The sequence below is a fragment of the Rhineura floridana genome, chromosome 2 (genome assembly GCF_030035675.1).
Source record: "Rhineura floridana isolate rRhiFlo1 chromosome 2, rRhiFlo1.hap2, whole genome shotgun sequence".
In the NCBI taxonomy this organism is placed as follows: domain Eukaryota; kingdom Metazoa; phylum Chordata; class Lepidosauria; order Squamata; family Rhineuridae; genus Rhineura; species Rhineura floridana.
This window is the reverse complement of record NC_084481.1, coordinates 121,577,593-121,595,111: the sequence shown is the minus strand read 5'-3', so window position 1 is coordinate 121,595,111 and position 17,519 is coordinate 121,577,593. Positions and strand designations below refer to the sequence as shown.

Genomic DNA, 17,519 nt, shown 5'->3' with positions numbered 1-17,519 from the left:
TATGCATGCAGAAAACAGTTTTCCAAATATTAAGTTCATCTGCTTAGTAAATTTATGTGACCTAATTCTTCAGATGCAGAGCACTGCAATCATGTAAAAGTCTAGGAAAATGCTTGTTTTTTTGTTTTGATTTTAAAAAAATCAGCTTTCAACAAAATATCACAAAAATCAAGACGATGACAGTATAGTAAAATAGCTAAACATATATATAATTCTTAAAGACAACAGTTATCTAAAGGGGATGCATAGCCCCAATGTAGCAGCAGACCAAAGTATTCATTTATTTTAAGTGTTCATATGCCACCTTTCAGGGTAAAACCCTCCCTAAATGGCTTATAAAAACATTATTAAAAACCAAAGAAAATGATCCAGTTACAAAATTAAAGCTTTTTAAAAGTAATATAAAGCAATTTAATCTTCAATTTAAATTTCAGTTTGAAACAAACATTTTTAAGGCCTGTTTAAAAACTACCCATAATGGGCACATATGTATTTCTTCTGGGGTAGATGGAACATACCACCAGAAAGGCCCCTTCTTCAGCATCAGCTAATGAGTACCTTAAGAGTGGGCCTTCAGATGTCTATGTTAAGGCATTCTACAGGTTTGCATAGGTGCAAGTCTAATTCAAATAACAGCCCTCGGCTTACATAAAGTCTCTCTAAAAATCCAGGTCTACTCAGCATCTAAAAATGTATTGGCCTAGGTGGGCCTCCTAAGGGAGATTTTTCCATAGAGTTGGCACCTCCCTGTTCCTGGTAAATGGTGAATGTACTTTGAGCATCAGATGTTTATTGAAGTGCTCGGGGAGACTCTTATGGGGTAAGGTAGGCCTTAAGATACCCAGGATTCCAAGCTGTTTAAGGCTTTAAAAGTAAGAACCAACACGTTTTATTGGGCTTGAAAATTAACAGTTAAGAAGTACAGATATAATCTGACAGACTGCTCTGCTCAAGGCAACAGGCTTGAGAGGGGCATTTTTTTTACCATTTGGATCTTCGTAGTGCTTATAAAGGACATTTAGAGTAAATTACAATATTACTAGAGCATGGAAGAGTACGGCCAGGTCTTCCTCCTCCAAGAATGTTTTAATGTTTCTACTTCAACAGATATAGCTATCTTTTTTCTGGATTCATTTATGAGACTGAGGGAGTTGATATGGTTTATAGGGGAAGCTGTGCTACTCACCAACACAAGAGTCACCTAGATTCCCTAGAATACCATGTTGCAGAACATCCAGTTTAACAATACTCATGTTTAACACACTTAGACAGGGAGAGCGATCACTTAATGACTATTAACAGCAATGGTGAATATAGGTATAGGCTGTCATCCAATACATGTCTTCTCAGAAGTAAGCTCCATTGAGTTCAATGTGAATTACTCTCAAGTAGGTGTGTTGGATTGCAGCCATAATGTGTGTAAAAATATGGATATGAGGTGAGGTTGCATGGGGTGTCAGAGGCAATGCCTCCGAGTGCTACAGTACTGCTCTTTTTGTGTGGCTTCAAAGTTTTATCCCCAGCACTCCCCAATCTTAATAAAGCGATCAGCCAGGCCTGGCACCAGTGCATAGCCAGATAGGACCCTGGCTGAGGGCCCCTGCAGCCCTGAAGGGCCCCTCCTTAAGCTGGAGCTCTGCTCTACAATCTGAACTCATGTCAAGTTGCAGGAACCAGTAACCTGCTGCTGCTGCTGATCTCAAAGCAGAAGCTCCCACATAATACCCCGATACAAGTGGCATGGGTTTAAATAAGTTCACCCACCCCACCTACCTCCCACATTTTTGCTTCTCTAAGGGGTTGACTCCTGACCGCCAACTTGAGTGATGGCAGGTATGTGTCCTGACTCCCAACCGGAGAAGCAGATTCAGGACTCAATTTTTGTGCATAAAGGTTTATTCCAGAAATCAGAACAGGGATCTAGCAACTCATACTACGCCTAAACCAGTATACAAACAAGAGCAGGCATCTAGACTTTGGAAACAACAGCTGATAAGTTGTTTCAACAGCAGATACTAGCAGTGCTGCCCTTATATGCAGAATATGTTAGACGGGTACCATCTCTGTTATTTTTTTGGCACCTGCTGAAGACCTCTTCCAACAAGCCTTTTAAATAGCGACCTTATCCCAGTCTGGGTTGGAATTACTTTTTTAGATGTTTTTAAAGCTTGTTTTTAAATACGTTTTTAAAGTTGCTTTGTTTTAATATGTTTGAGAGTGTTTAGTGTTTTTGTTTGCTGCCCTGGGTTCCTTCTAGGAGGAAGGGCGGATATCAATTTAATAAATAAATAAGGGAGGGCACTTTATACTTTGGATTAATTCAGGTTCTTTCCCACATGAGCTACAAGGAGGGTGGAGGAGGAAGAAATTGGGCTACTTGTAACCGTCTCTTCTCTAACCTCCACAACCCTGGAGACATGCCAGTCTCTGCGTAGTTACTTTCATTTTCCCCTGCCTGAGAAATTCCAATGTTTTTGTTAGCGTTTAACTTTTACCATTATGCTTGGCCTTGGTGCTGGCAGAGAGTCTTCACAAGAAAAGGCAGTCTGAGCCTTCCTCAGTAACTCCAGCAGCTGGCTTCAAGGCTTCTGGAGACACATTCTCTGTAACCCCCTCATTTCCTTCATCCTTGCTGGCAATGTTCTCCTCAATGTCAATAACCCCTTCTCCATCCTCCAACCATGCCAGAGATTCTCCTTGGGGCCCATAACAGCACATGTGTGTGGTGTGCACACACAGAGTACTGACGTGGGAAGTAGGTGCGGCAAGCAGGATTATTTAAGCCCCATGCTACCTGCATTGGGAAGGGGTGTTACACTGTGGGCCTGGGGCAGGCTGCTGCCCAGGGGTCCAGTCATGCCTAGCACCAGCCCTGCAATCAGCCCAACAGACTCTCACCTGACAGACAAGTACTTTTGTTGTGATCAAGTAACTGCTTTAACTCTATGCAAGGACTTGGCCATTTGGCCTGAAATATGACTCCCCCCCCCACTTTGAACAGCAGACCTCCATGTTGCATCTCGGACTATTTTTTAAACTTCTGTCAGCGTCAAAAGAGGTTTGTCATGCAGCGCAGGGGTTACTGTTCAAGAAATCCAAGTCCAAAGTTCCCCTGTCTCTGTGGAGTTAGTTGTGTAGCTCTTTGGATCCAGACTAAATAAATTAAACTCAGGATTATCATTCTAATCTTCACATGATTTTATTGCATGTGGACTTCTACATAGAATACAGTAATACCTTAGTTAACGAAGTACATGCATTCCTGGACATTACTTCTTTAACAGAAACTTTGGTACCAGAGGTAGGAATAACAGGGATAGGGATAGGTTCCTACACTACAAAAAATAAGAGCAGTTCAACGTATTTCAACAAATTTTATTCAAAACTAACTATACACATGTCTGAAATGAAACAAACAGGTCAGGTAAGCTTGATGTTTTATTCCAAAATGCATCCAGGGATTCCTGCCTTGCTTTTTTCTTTTATCATGTGGCATCTTGCTATAGGCATAGTTCTCTTCTCCATACACTCAAGCAGGCAGGCAAGGGGCAGCTCCCACCCCCACCTTTTGCTTGGTCTGTCTCTCTGCCATCCTCCCCTGTGCTTGAGCAGATGCATCTGCAGTAAACAGTGCTTCCAGGGAACCTGTGCCTGTGGCACCTGGCAAGGAGCACCATCCCAGCTGTGTGTGAGAAAGCTGCCTGCAGCCGCCACAATCCAGCAGACAAGGAGCCACATTCTGACTATGTCAGAGTGTGCCCCCCCATGCCCTGCACCCAAAAAAGCCTTTATTAAAAGGACCTTCTTTCCTGGAGGATTTGTTAACTGAGGTATTACTGTATATATTATATATCTTAGGTTCTTGAAAGGCTGGTTGGCAACCACTCTCTCAAGAACCTTGGATATAATGTATTCTGTTTCTCAGATAGCTATTTTTCCTTTATTTCTCAGATAGATCAGTTTCTCCTTCTCTCAATAAAGAGACAGATTTTCTATATCCATTTCCAGGACTGGCAGCAGGCATGACTTTGTCCTTCGGCACTAGCCTGCCTTGGGCCTGCAGCTCTGTAAGGCCAAACACCCCCACCTGATATAGGCAGTGCAGGGCTTAAATAAGCCCGCCCGCCTCACTTACCTGTTGCATCAGTATCATCATCATCATTTTATTTGTATGCCGCCTTTCCACATAAAATTGTGCTCAAGGCGGCTTACAACAAGGTGAACAAAAATACATCTCAAAAACAATTGCAAAAACAATGTCCTAATAACAAAAAATAATAAAACAGTGACATAAACAAGCAAAAACAACTTTTCAACATTATGAACATAATAAAACAATATTTTAAAACAAAGAAGTAACCATTAACACCCCAAGCCTCTACAGAAAACCATTTACTATATCTCCTACAAAACTTCATTATTCAGAGTGGAGGGTTGTTTTGTATCAGCACAGTCTCTTTGTAGGCAGAGGTGTGGACACCTCCCCTTCAACACAGGTGTAGGCTTCTGAAGTCATAGAAGAGAGGGCAGGTGGTCTCCCAGGCTGGCAGAGCTTCTGCAGAGAACTCTTTACCTGCCATCACCCAAGATGGCACTGAGGGCTTCAACTCCTGAGGGATGCCCCCACTGCCATCTTGGTTGACAGATGTGCGTGGTGATGCAGCAGGTATGTGGAGCAGGTGGGCTTATTTAAACATTGCACGACCTGTATCGCGGTGGTGCCTGGGAGCACGCACAAGCTCCTGCTTTGCAATCTGCAGCAGTGTCAATCACTGAGTCCTGCAAAGTGACGCTGCTGCAAATTGCTGAGTGGGGCTTTACCCTCCCACCCTAAAGAGGGGCCCCTCAGAGGCCCTCAGCCAGAGACCAACCTAGTTGCCCACTGGTGCCGGGACTGTCAATTTTAATTGGAATTCAGGCCTGGATTTGGTACAGAAACTGCCATGATCTCCCTGTATGATGAGCTGTGTTGGAAGTGATCTGCACTTGGAGTCACACACATTTTGTGGTGTGTGTGTGATAAGTCTTAGATAACCTTCAGAATGCAAATCAATGCAGTGACTGCAGATTGTATGAAGCAATACAGTTAGCTAGTAAGGGGAAAGGAATGATCCAGAATAATTCCCTTCTTCTCATGTGTAGCTTTTAGGTATAAAATTGCATTCCACATCTGTGCCTATTTTAAATAACAAATATTAGAATGGTAGAGAACAAACTGAATGACAAATAAAGGTCTAATAATACAGAACAATGGCTTGAAACAACCTATTCTTTGACTAGCGGTATTAGATTGGAGTATTGTGGGCATTTACTTCATCCTCCATAAAATGAACATCCCAAAGTGTAGCTAATTAGCTTATATTATGCTGACAGTTTTGATTTCCCCCCGTTAGAATTGAATGATGTCCAGCTGCTGAGACTTACCTACCCCTTAGTATTTACAGCTTTTGGAAGACAGTTACATATACTGTAAAATACCTTTGTAGTTGTTAAGGTTGTCAGATTAATAATCCTGAAACTTTGAAGTACTAAGTTTGCAGCAATGGAGGCTTTTTAATATAATCTTCTCTGCTGCTTACTAGAGCAAGAAAAACTTTCCATCACTGGAGTGTGTGTGGCTGACAAAAAGGTCTGTTGGAGTAGCAGGGCATGAGTCTAAATCTCTGTGTTGCCATCCAGCAACATTAGCCCCTATCCCCTTTCCTTGTTGGCTGCATTTGATTCTACTCCTCGGGCAATTGCCATGGTAACTCTTTGCATCTGTTTCAGTTGAATGCTGCTAGGAGCCTCCTGTACCATCTCTTTAATACTGGCCCTGTGGGATACTTGGAACAAGTGCAGAATGTTCCTGCAACAATTCAACCAGTTTTAACACACAACTGCTATTGAAGTGTGAAATTCTAGGAGTAAACTGGCAGCAAAGTACTCATGTGAATGCAAGTTTCAACCTAGTGTTATGCATGCAACTTTGGAAATACCTAGTTAACCTAAATGAGTTCAAATCTCCAGGGCCTGATGAACTGCATCCCAGAGTATTGAAGGAACTTGCTGATGTACTCTCGGAACCTCTTGCCATCATCTTTGAGAAATCCTGGAGAATGGGAGAGGTGCCAGAGGATTGGAGATGGGCAAACGTCGTCCAGCTCTTTAAAAAGGGGAAAATAGAAGATCCGGGGAATTACAGGCCGGTCAGTCTGACTTCAATACCGGGAAAGATATTAGAACAGATAATAAAAGAGTCCATTGGCAACTATCTAGATGACAATGCTGTGATTGGTAGGAGCCAGCATGGGTTTGTCAAGAAAAAATCCTGTCAAACTAATCTCATCTCTTTTTTTGATCGGGTCACTAGCCTAGTAGATGGTGGAAATGCTGTAGATGTCATCTATCTAGATTTCAGCAAAGCGTTTGACAAAGTCCCCCATGACCTTTTGATTAGCAAACTGGTCAAATGCGGACTACATGGAAATACTGTCAGGTGGATTCACAACTGGTTGGAAAACCGTACTCCAACAGTGGTCGTCGGTGGCTCTGCTTCGGACTGGAAGGAGGTTTCGAGTGGAGTGCCACAGGGTTCTGTCCTAGGGCCGATACTCTTCAACATTTTTATCAATGACTTAGATGACGGGGTGGAGGGAAGCCTTATGAAGTTTGTGGATGATACGAAACTGGGAGGGATAGCTAACACAATGGAAGACAGGAATAAAATCCAAAGGGACCTGGATAGACTAGAAAATTGGGCTAAAATTAATAAAATTAAATTCAATAAAGCCAAATGCAAGATTCTGCATTTAGGCCACAAAAACAAAATGCACGGGTACAGGATGGGAAATACCTGGCTTAGCAGTAGTGCATGTGAGAAGGACCTTGGAATTGTAGTGGATCGCAAGTTGAACATGACCCAGCAGTGTGATGCTGCGGCAAAAAAGGCAAACGCGGTTTTGGGCTGCATAAACAGAGCTATAGTTTCCAGGTCGAGGGAAGTAATAGTCCCACTATATTCTGCATTAGTCAGGCCTCATCTGGAATACTGCATTCAGTTCTGGGCGCCTCATTTTAAGAAAGATACAGACAAGTTAGAGCGGGTTCAGAAGAGGGCGACGAGGATGATAGCCGGTATGGAGAACAAGTCTTATGAGGAAAGGTTGAAGGAACTTGGCATGTTCAGTCTGGTGAAGAGAAGGCTGAGGGGTGACATGATTGCACTCTTTAAGTACCTGAAGGGCTGTCACATAGAGGAGGGTACAGATTTGTTCTCTGCTGCCCCAGAGGGTAGGACTAGGTCTAATGGTTTTAAGTTGCAGGAACGTAGATTCAGATTGGATGTTAGAAGGAACTTCTTGACAGTAAGGGCGGTTCAGCAATGGAACTGACTGCCTAGGGAGGTGGTGGGATCCCCTTCGCTGGATGTCTTCAAGCAGAGGCTGGACAGCTATCTGCAGGAGATGCTCTAGCTGTGGATTTCCTGCTGTGAGCAGGGGGTTGGACTCGATGGCCTACAAGCCCCCTTCCAACTCTATGATTCTATGATTTGTCCTAGCCATTCTCACTTACAATTCAGATTAGTTCCAAATGGGTTCTACTTTTAGAATTGGGGGGGGGAGTGCTCTTTGGAAAGTGATGGAGCTAAATAATTATCAATCAGTTAATCGTAAATAGGCTGTTGCTCAATTCTTTGCAGGAAACCGTTTCTCCTTTTGAAAAGTTTGCTGTTGTCCCTGTCATCTGTCACACTCTGGGTTGTGATTTCCTCAGCCCCCTCCTCTGTGTTTCAGCCCCAAGATCCAGCCCCACTGCCCGCATATGACCCTAGCAGACCCCTGCTCTGCTGTTCCTCCTATTATTACTTGCTGCTTGTTCACATGCCCTCTCGAACTGTGCAAGAAGGAGCAGCTATCTATACTTGCTTTTCCCTTTCCTTCCAGCAGTGTGGATTGGGCCCACATGGAGAGGCCACGTGAGTGGGCAGTGATGACAATGGGAATGAAACAGGCCTACTTAGTCAAGTAATCTTGCTGAAGAGACCCGCAAAATCTTGATTTGATACCACCCCAATATCTTCTGAGGTGAGTTTGGGGTGCTAATCTCACACGCATGCGTATCAGAGATGCCCCTCTAAACATTGTTACTTTAAGTGACTGTGTTGTTGAACCAATCACACATTCAGGAGGAAGGAGGAGGGATGCTGTGAAGATAAAGAAAACGCTGGGTCTCTTTTCAGTTGGTGGGAGAAACCAGCAAGCGAAACAAAGGCAAGAAACACGAAGAAAGGACAGATCTGTGCCACAAAAGGAACAATAGTTAACAAGGAGCGTTGGGTGCATAAACACTGGGAGCAACAAGCAACAAGCAAAAGGACGATGTGAGAAGATGCAGCGAGGCAAAAATTTCTGTGGGAGACAGACCAGGGTCTAACTCGATCTGATATTTAAGACAGAACCACCAGAGGACAGACGAACGAGCTTTATCCCATTGCATGGCTCCTCCCCGCAGCTTTCAAGACCCCAAACCGCAAGGAGCATCACGTCATCCCTTCTGCTCACTGCGCATGTGCAGCATTGCGGTCCTTGCCTCTATTCCTTTTTCCCCCTTCTCGCCCGACACATCTGGGCAAAAGGGGGGGTTGGAGGAGGGAGAGAGCCCTGTTACGAGAGTTTGCTCGCCAGTGTGTCGGGCCTGCTACCCACAATGCTATGCGGTCCTGGCCGCTCCGTCATGGGGGTTACAGTGGGGGCCGCTGAAGCCGCTGCATTTACCACAGCTGGAGAAGCCGAAGTCTCGGCGGTAGCGGCCCAAAACATTTTGTCTCCCCGCCGACCGATTTGAGTTGTCCCGCCTCGCTGGGGCTTGTCCAGCATGAGTGGCGACGGCGGCGGCGGCAGTAGCGGCTCCTCTTCGTCTGCGCCCGGCCGCTTCGCTGATTACTTCGTGATCTGCGGGCTGGACACCGAGACTGGTTTAGAGCCGGACGAGCTCTCCGGTGAGTGAGTCTCTCAGTCTCCCTCAGAGAGATACAGGCGGCGGCGCTTGCTGCTCAAGGCTGTTCTCTCGCCGGTTGCTCGGCGTCAATATGTGCTGACCTGAAGGAAGGGAGGAAGGGGAGGAGGAGGAGGGGAGAGTAAATCAGCAGTGTCTATTTAGGACCGTAACAGGGCAATAATAATGATAATAAGTGGAGGCAATGGGACGCTTTTGAGACCACATACATATGAGGGGCTTTACTGGAGTGTTGACCGGGGTTGGTGCGTTGGCGTTCAGGGGCGACCCAGTTCAAAATAACAGACTGAGCTCTAGATAAGCTGCTTCTTTCTGGTAACAAGTTCTGCGCCTGCTTAACCAGAAGACGAGCGGCGTTTAATGTTGCCCCTCCTTGCTTCGTGCCGGCACAGAAAGAGCTGGTGTGTCAAGGTTACTGGGTGGTGATGGAAGCAGCCGTTGCTTTGTTTTGGCAGCAACAGGACCCTCATTCCCTCCCCTCCCCTTTTCTCCCTTCTCCCAGAGCACTTGGCCTCCATAATAAGGCGATGTTACATCTTGCTGTCGCTGAGGGATGCAAAGGCAGGTTTTTAAGGGTCAGGTAGCAGCGGTTGCCACAGTAGTAGCATTATTTTCACTGTAGGGAGGTGGAATCTAGTGCACTCTGTTCTATACACTGTTATCCCTCTCTTCTCTGCCTGAAATCTTATCTTGATTCTAGATTAACACGGTACTGCCAACAGACAGTACTGTGTTTTATTTTCCTGCAAAACATCTTAATACTTTGAAGGAAAAATTGTGGTAGGATGCAAGTGCTGGTTATGGAAGAGGAGGAAGAAGAGAAGGAAAAAGAAGTCAGTTTGCAACAAGATGAAACTATTGGCACCAGCAGTTCAGGAAAGATATTTGCGGAAGTGTAACAATTTATTTATTTATTTATTGAATTGTAAGACTGGAATTCTTGCCTTTCATAGTCTTTTGGCCCAACTATTGATAGTCGTCGTCCCCCTTTTTTATACCTATGTACATATAATCTGCCAACTGAGGATAACACTTCATACATTTAATTAAGTGGGCACTAGTCCAAGAAAGTTTATGCCCAATAACAATGCAACCCACCCTATACGTGCTTACTTGGAAGAAAAAGGACTTACTCTCAAGTAAATGCACAGAATTGCAGCCTTAGTATTTAAGGAGCCACAAGATTCTTTGTTCAACATATTTTTTATTTTTTTAATTATTTATATAAATAGATTTATATCCTGTCGTTCCTCTCAGTAGAAGCCCAGGGCGGCAATATATATTGTATCTGTTAGCTATAGCGTGTGTTGGTGTATGTCTATGCCCATTTTTTCCTTAATTTTGTAAACATGGTTAGATTGCATTTTCTGTGCTGTCTGTTACAACATTCACATTTTCTGAAACTTACCTATTTTATTTTGAGCATATTTGCTTGGTTTGGAGTTCTTTTCGTGTTTAATATCTTGTTGTTTTTCCATATAGCCTCATAGACTTAGCAGGCATAGACTTCATATAGAGTGGTGAAATATTTTGTACTGACCTTTTATAGTAATTTATTCCATATAGCGTGCTACTCAGTGTGAATACAGCTGTGAAGATACTTATGTCTGGATTATATGGAATAAAGTCTGGGGTTATCTCATGTTTTAATCTAACATATTCTAATCTAGTAAACAGGCTTACACTTTTATCATATTCTGATGTGAATATTTTAGATTGCTGTCCTGGTAAGTCAGGTCTAACACTTCAGATATCAGGTTCACTCAGTGATAATTCTATTAATTTTGGTTTGTTTTTGACAAAGACATTACTATATTGTCTTAAATCACTGAGCAATCCAGTGCTCCCTATGAGGGTAGCTTAGGGACCATAGGATTCTGCAGACTTTCCCCTCCAACCCCAGAGTGGGAGGCCTTCTGCCAGAAGTCTCCCTGGTATGGTGGCATCAAATTTCACAGTTCTTGCTGTTCCAGTGGTGGTGGTTTGGCAGTGGGGCCAGGAACACATCATGTCAAGAGAGGCCATGAATTTCAGGATCTTATGTTCCTGTGTTTTCCCAAGGCTCTAAAACTCTGATGTACCTGGATCTGGCATAGTTAATTTCCTACCATTGGCTGCAATGGGTGGGTGTGGAAGAATAAAAAAAAATAAACTGGTTGTCCTATGCGTATGAGATAGCAAAGCTCTGAATATGGTGGTGGCTCCATCACAGATCTCCCCTCCCCTCATTTAGGTAAGATTGCTTTGCCTATGATATTTTGTTAGCAGTCCACAAGTGGATGCATGTGTTATATTAGAGATCTCTTCTTTATTTTTCTAAATGGTATGTTAAAGATGGAAAATGTTTTGCAAGATCTCATATACCTTCCAAACAACAAATAGTATGAGTGGGAGCTCATATTATTTTCATGCTGCTACTTATTAATTATTAGTTTCTTTGGAACAGATTAAGAAATAGTGACTTGCCCAAACCTATAGAGGGAGCCCATGACTGACCCTGGATTTGAATGAATCCTGATCATTAGTTGACCCACAAAATTATGCTGATCTACCACAACTTTATGTGCCAGTATGAAGACCTGTATGACACAATTTTGTTAACTTTATGCCCCAAAGCTTATAAGCCAGTTCAGATATGAGTTGCCCCCTATGCAATGGCTTTGGGAGTGAGTCCACCCAGTGGGTTATGGGACATAGAGAAGCTGTGATGTTGGGGGCCCTGCTGCTCCCTACAAGGGCTCATGCGTGTGTACAGTGCTGAGACAACACATTTGAGAATTATTAATGTAGCTCCTTGCCTTGGGAACAAGCAGGCTTTCCTCACTCATTCCCATCACAGTGGCAAGGACAGCTAGACTGATGGAGTTTACCCTCAAGACAGGTTACTAAAGCAAAATGAAATTTATAGTTGGTAAATGAACAATTTCATTATACTTACATTACAAAGTTAGGATTTAGAAAACAAAATGAGAAGTGCAAAGCCAGAGACACTTTCTGCATATAGGTGCATGAAGAGGGGAGTTGAGCAAATAGTAACCAGGACCAGTGGTATGCTTTGAAGCTATATCAAGGGACCTCTTGCTTTGCCTCCATCCTCCAGGCAGCCCAATTTGTAAATGATTTGATCTTGACTAGAGTGGGCTTATATGGAGATAACATTTGTTGAAACAGATCCTATAGTGATGATGTAGCGTATTTGGATTGCCCTGATTCCTCTCATTGTTGTGACTGCATATATATCACCTGAGATGCACCAATTGACATACATGGAGCCTTTCAGGGAATGTCTTTCTTGGTTTCAACTTGAATTTGAATTTGCCTTGTTTTTGCTCATATATATCAAAAGTTCCTTGGTGTCAGCTCTGCACTGAGTCAGCAGTGCCGGTGGGGGCTGGAAATTCCTGGGTCGTTAGCAGGGAAGGGAAGTCCTTAGCCAGCAGTCTGGTTGTAAATCTGCCAGGCCAACGAAGAGGGAACCTGATAAGGGCCAGGCCTGTCTGAAGCTTACTTGCCAAGTCAGAAGTCCAGAAGCGAGATCAGTAGAGGTCCGGGATCAATTGCCAAGGGGTCAGTCCAAGAGATGCTGCAGGGAAACTAGGAATACACGAAGCCACGCCTGACGTTGCAGTCAGCAACAAGCTGAAGCCAAGGTGTGCCTGATAAGGAGCAGGTTTGACAGCAGGTGTGAGCCCTCAGCGTTTTGGCCTTAAGGGGACAGGCCTCTCTTCTGACTGACCTTCTGCTGTCTACGTTCTGCAGGTGAGGGGGGAGTATCCTGTTCACTGTCTGCGTCTGGCTGCAGGGCCTCCGCTGTATCTGGGGTGCTCTGCAGCTGAGGGGGAGAAGGAGCTGGATTCTCAGGAGTCCCCTCCGTGTCTCCTTCTGGGTCTGCTGCTCCTGGGTCTGCTGCTGTTACTCCCGAGTCATCCTCATCTGAGGAGTCCTCTGACGGGGCCATGACACTTGGGAGTAGAGGATCTTCACAGTGCTGGCTGAAAAGCTGGGCACAAACAGGAAATGTTGCTGGAACCCTAACAGAAGGTGTTGTGTACGAACAAATGCTGCCTCATCACAAGACAGTTGTTGAATTAGTACAAGCAAAGGCTATCGTTATGCCCCCTGTGAGCATTGCATTTGCTTCATGGAAAGACAGCAGTGTGCTAGGCTGCAAAGTTGCAGCCATATCTCCTTGTTCTTAGTTATTTAGGCTACAGTGCTGCACATACTTACTAGCTTGTAAGACACGTTGAACACTACAGATGATACTCAGTGTGTGTTAGTGAGATTATACGGCCACGAGAGTGGCTGTATACTATAGCCAGTGTGGATTCTTCACATTCCACAATGTTAAATTGAAAATACCCCCATCCCATTCTGATGCTTCCCTTAAGCTCATTTCAAAATAAAACCTTACCAGACTTATAGTCCTGAACTCCGACACGCTTGCTTAACAACCCACTCAATTTTCATGGTGATACACAAAACAGTCAGAGAGAATAGAGAGTTCAAAGTCTGAAAAGAGACAAAAAAACCCTAGAGCCCTTTTGCACTTTTTTTCTCTGAGAGTTCTCATAATCTGTTGAAATTCATTAAAACTCAGCCATGTTCACAGAGTACCTGTAATCCTAATACTGACCTTGCCCCATACTCTGACCTTCATCTTCTACAGTTCAAAAGTTAAAAAAATGCCTGGCTGATTTTTAATTAATTTAAGAAATTTTGGCTTGAAACCAATGATAACGCAAAGCATGCTCAGTAAGAACCAACTGTCAGTGTTCTAAAAGCCTCACAGCTGCTGGGCTTGGCTAATCAGGAGGCCACACCAACACCAGACTTGATTTCACTTGAGACAGTCATGGCTTCCCTCAAAGAATCCTGGGAAGTGTAGTTTGTGAAGGCTGCTGAGAGGAGACTCCTATTCCCCTGAGATAATGGTTTAACAGTCAGCCACTCTGATTGAAGGTCTGTGAGAGGAACAGGCTATCTCCTAGCAACTCTCAGCATCCTTCACTAACTACACTTCCCAGGATTCTTTGAGAGAAGCCATGATTGGCTTTGAGCTATGGCTTTGAGAGAAGTCATGATAAATTGTTTTAAATTGTTTTTAAAAGATGTGTTTTTAAATTTGTATATTTGTTTTTAATGTTTTTAGTTATTGTAAACCGCCCAGAGATCTTCGGCTATGGGGCGGTATATAAATACACTAAATAAATAGATAAATAAACAATGATTGTCCAAAGTGTAATAGAGGCCTGGTGTGGATGTGGCCAGGGATAGCTTTGTTTTAAATTTGGGTGGGAGGTAGGGTTGCCAGGTTCAGGGCCTGAGACTGATCCTGTATCTTTAGGAGAAGAGAAAGTCAGCCAAGTGCCGGTGTTCTTGCAACATTGTAATGGGAAAAACCACAAGGTGGAATTCTCCCTTCCCTCTGCACAACTTTTAAAGATACAGAAGACCTCTTGGTTTCTAGGCCCAGCCTCAGGTCTTCTGTATCTTTAAAAGTTGTGCAGGGGGAAGGGAGAATTCCACCTTGTGGTTTTTCCCATTACAATGTTGCAAGAACACCGGCACTTGGCTGACTTTCTCTTCTCCTAAAGATACAGGATCAGTCTCAGGCCCTGAACCTGGCAACCCTAGTGGGAGGCTGCATATGCCTTCTGTAGAATAAAACGGTGGGGGAAATGGTGAAAACAATGATATTGTTCATAATGCTTTCCTTTTGGAAAGGAAAGGGGCTTCCCTTCTGCCCAGTGCCCACCCACCCAGTCTCCTCCCCTCCCCTTCCCCCAGGTCAGTGTTGAACTATGACCTGGGAGACCAGGGTTTGAATCTCCACACAGCCATGAAGCTCACTGGGTGACCTTGGGCCAGTCACTGCCTCTCAGCCTCAGAGGAAGGCAATGGTAGAACAAGATCTGAATACCATTTACCATGAAAACCCTATTCAAAGGGTCGCCATAAGTCCAGTCGACTTGAAGGCAGTCCATTTCCATTTTCAAACATGATTGCACAGAAATAAATCCCATTGAACTCAAAAAGTATGCAAATGACCAAACCCACCCTCCCTTCTCCTCCCTCCTATCCACCCTCTTGCCCCTTCCCTCCTCCTTCCTTTGCTCCCCCCTCCCCTTCCAATCCCCCCCTTCCCCTTCCTCCTCCCCATGGTCAGTTTTACCTATCTTAAGCATGATTGCACAGAAGTAAATACCATTGAACTCTATAAGCATGCAAATGATCAGACCTACCCTCCTCTCCCCCTTTCTTTGCCCCTCTCCAATATGCTCCCTCCTCCTCCCTCTTCTCCTCCCCCATGGTCAGTTTTACCTGTCCTAATCATAATTGCATAGGAGTAAATCCGATTGAACTCAATAATCATACAAATGACCAGACCTCCTTTTCCCTCCTTCCCCTTTCCTCTCCCTTCCTCCTCCCCTCCCCTTCCTTCTTCCTCCTCACCTGCCCACTCCAGCCCTCCAGCCCTCCCCCTGTGGTCAGTTTTACCTATCCTAATCATGATTGCACGGGAGTAAATCCCACTGAACTCAATAAACATGCAAATTATCACATCTGTCCTTCTCCCCTCCCCCTCCTGCCTGCTCCCATCCCAGTCCTCCCCTCTGCCTTTCCACTCCTCCCCCCTTCCCCATCCCCTGTGGTCAGTTTCACCTATCCTAAGCATGATTGCGGGGTGTGTGTAAATCCCACTGAACTCAATAAGCATGCAAATGATCAATCCATTCTCAGCAAACTTGCACAGGATCCCATTTCTTACCTCCCGGATTAAAAGGCAGGGAAATTCACTAATAGGCAAAGAACCTTGCGATTTAAGAATGTACCTATAGCCCACAGCTATTTCTATTAAACTTTAAAAAGCAGGGAAATTGGGCAGCTATAGTGAATGCACCAGGGGAGCAGGAGACCTGACCTCCTCTCTGAGATATTGTACTGCCCTACAAAGTTGTCAAAATGCAAACACAATTTGGGTTGGTCTTTCACAGTCCAATCCACTTCCTGTGTAGCTTGGAAGAATTTGGTAACATGTGCCTCTGAGCATATGGTGAGTGGTCCCAATTCCCCCCCTGGAACCCTAAAATTCCCCCCGGGGGGGAATTCCCCCCTTGTTGAGAACCCATGGTTTAGACCTTCTGCAAGAGTGATTGATCCTTCCTCTGTCCTATATGTGAGGGAATTAGAGGCCCTGGATTAAAAACAAAGCCAAAATATTCCCCTTCCTGCCCCAGCTATGAGGAGCAAAGTTGGTGATGATGGGAGATGGGGGAATTGTGTCCTCCCCTCCCACTGTGCTAAAATAATTGCAGTTACTTGGTGGGTTCTTTACTGCTGCCTTAGGCTGGAGAGGGAGAGAACCCAAATTGAGGTACATCTCCAGTGATGGACAAAGGCAGACAGGGCAGGTCAATATCAGTGGGCATAAGGCAGAAAGAAGGATGGAAAAGGCAGCAGCTGCTCACTCACCAAAGACTTCTGAGGAAGCTTAGCAGTCATGGAATAAAATGGCAAATGCAATTCAATATAAACAAGTGTAAAATTATGCCTATTGGAGCAAAAAACCTGAATTTCACATATACGCTCATGGGGTCTGAACTGGCGGTGACTGACCAGGAGAGAGACCTCGGGGTTGTAGTGGACAGCACGAAGAAAATGTCGACCCAGTGTGTGGCAGCTGTGAAAAAGGCAAATTCCATGCTAGCGATAATTAGGAAAGGTATTGAAAATAAAACAGCCGATATCATCATGCCGTTGTATAAATCTATGGTGCGGCCGCATTTGGAATACTGTGTACAGTTCTGGTCGCCTCATCTCAAAAAGGATATTATAGAGTTGGAAAAGGTTCAGAAGAGGGCAACCAGAATGATCAAGGGGATGGAGCGACTCCCTTACGAGGAAAAGTTGCAGCATTTGGGGCTTTTTAGTTTAGAGAAAAGGTGGGTCAGAGGAGACATGACAGAAGTGTATAAAATTATGCATGGCATTGAGAAAGTGGATAGAGAAAAGTTCTTCTCCCTCTCTCATAATACTAGAACTCGTGGACATTTAAAGAAGCTGAATGTTGGAAGATTCAGGACAGACAAAAGGAAGTACTTCTTTACTCAGCGCATAGTTAAACTATGGAATTTGCTCCCACAAGATGCAGTAATGGCCACCAGCTTGGATGGCTTTAAAAGAAGATTAGACAAATTGATGGAGGACAGGGCTATCAATGGCTACTAGCCGTGATGGCTGTGCTCTGCCACCCTAGTCAGAGGCAGCATGCTTCTGAAAACCAGTTGCCGGAAGCCTCAGGAGGGGAGAGTGTTCTTGCACTCGGGTCCTGCTTGCGGGCTTCCCCCAGGCACCTGGTTGGCCACTGTGAGAACAGGATGCTGGACTAGATGGGCCACTGGCCTGATCCAGCAGGGTCTTCTTATGTTCTTATGTTCTCACTTGCTGCTGTCATCAACCCTCTGCCCCCCCTTAGTGAACCAGTACCTCAGGTGGCTTTGCTGTGTGGGTAGAGGGTT

At 44.6% G+C, this 17,519-nt stretch overlaps 1 protein-coding gene across 5 annotated transcripts in view; it reads left to right on the top strand.

The window, feature by feature from the left end:
* Positions 1 to 8,173: 8,173 nt before the first annotated feature.
* DENND5A (DENN domain containing 5A) overlaps positions 8,174 to 17,519 on the top strand; it is a 142,078-nt gene continuing 132,732 nt past the window's right edge. For 3 of the 5 annotated variants that reach the window (XM_061610374.1, XM_061610376.1, XM_061610377.1), the window contains exon 1: positions 8,175 to 8,980. In XM_061610374.1, the coding sequence (XP_061466358.1) occupies positions 8,857 to 8,980 (124 nt within the window). In that variant the 5' untranslated portion in view covers positions 8,175 to 8,856. Of the gene's footprint in view, positions 8,981 to 17,519 lie in introns of all 5 variants that reach the window. The other 2 variants (XM_061610372.1, XM_061610371.1) reach the window with 1 other exon arrangement.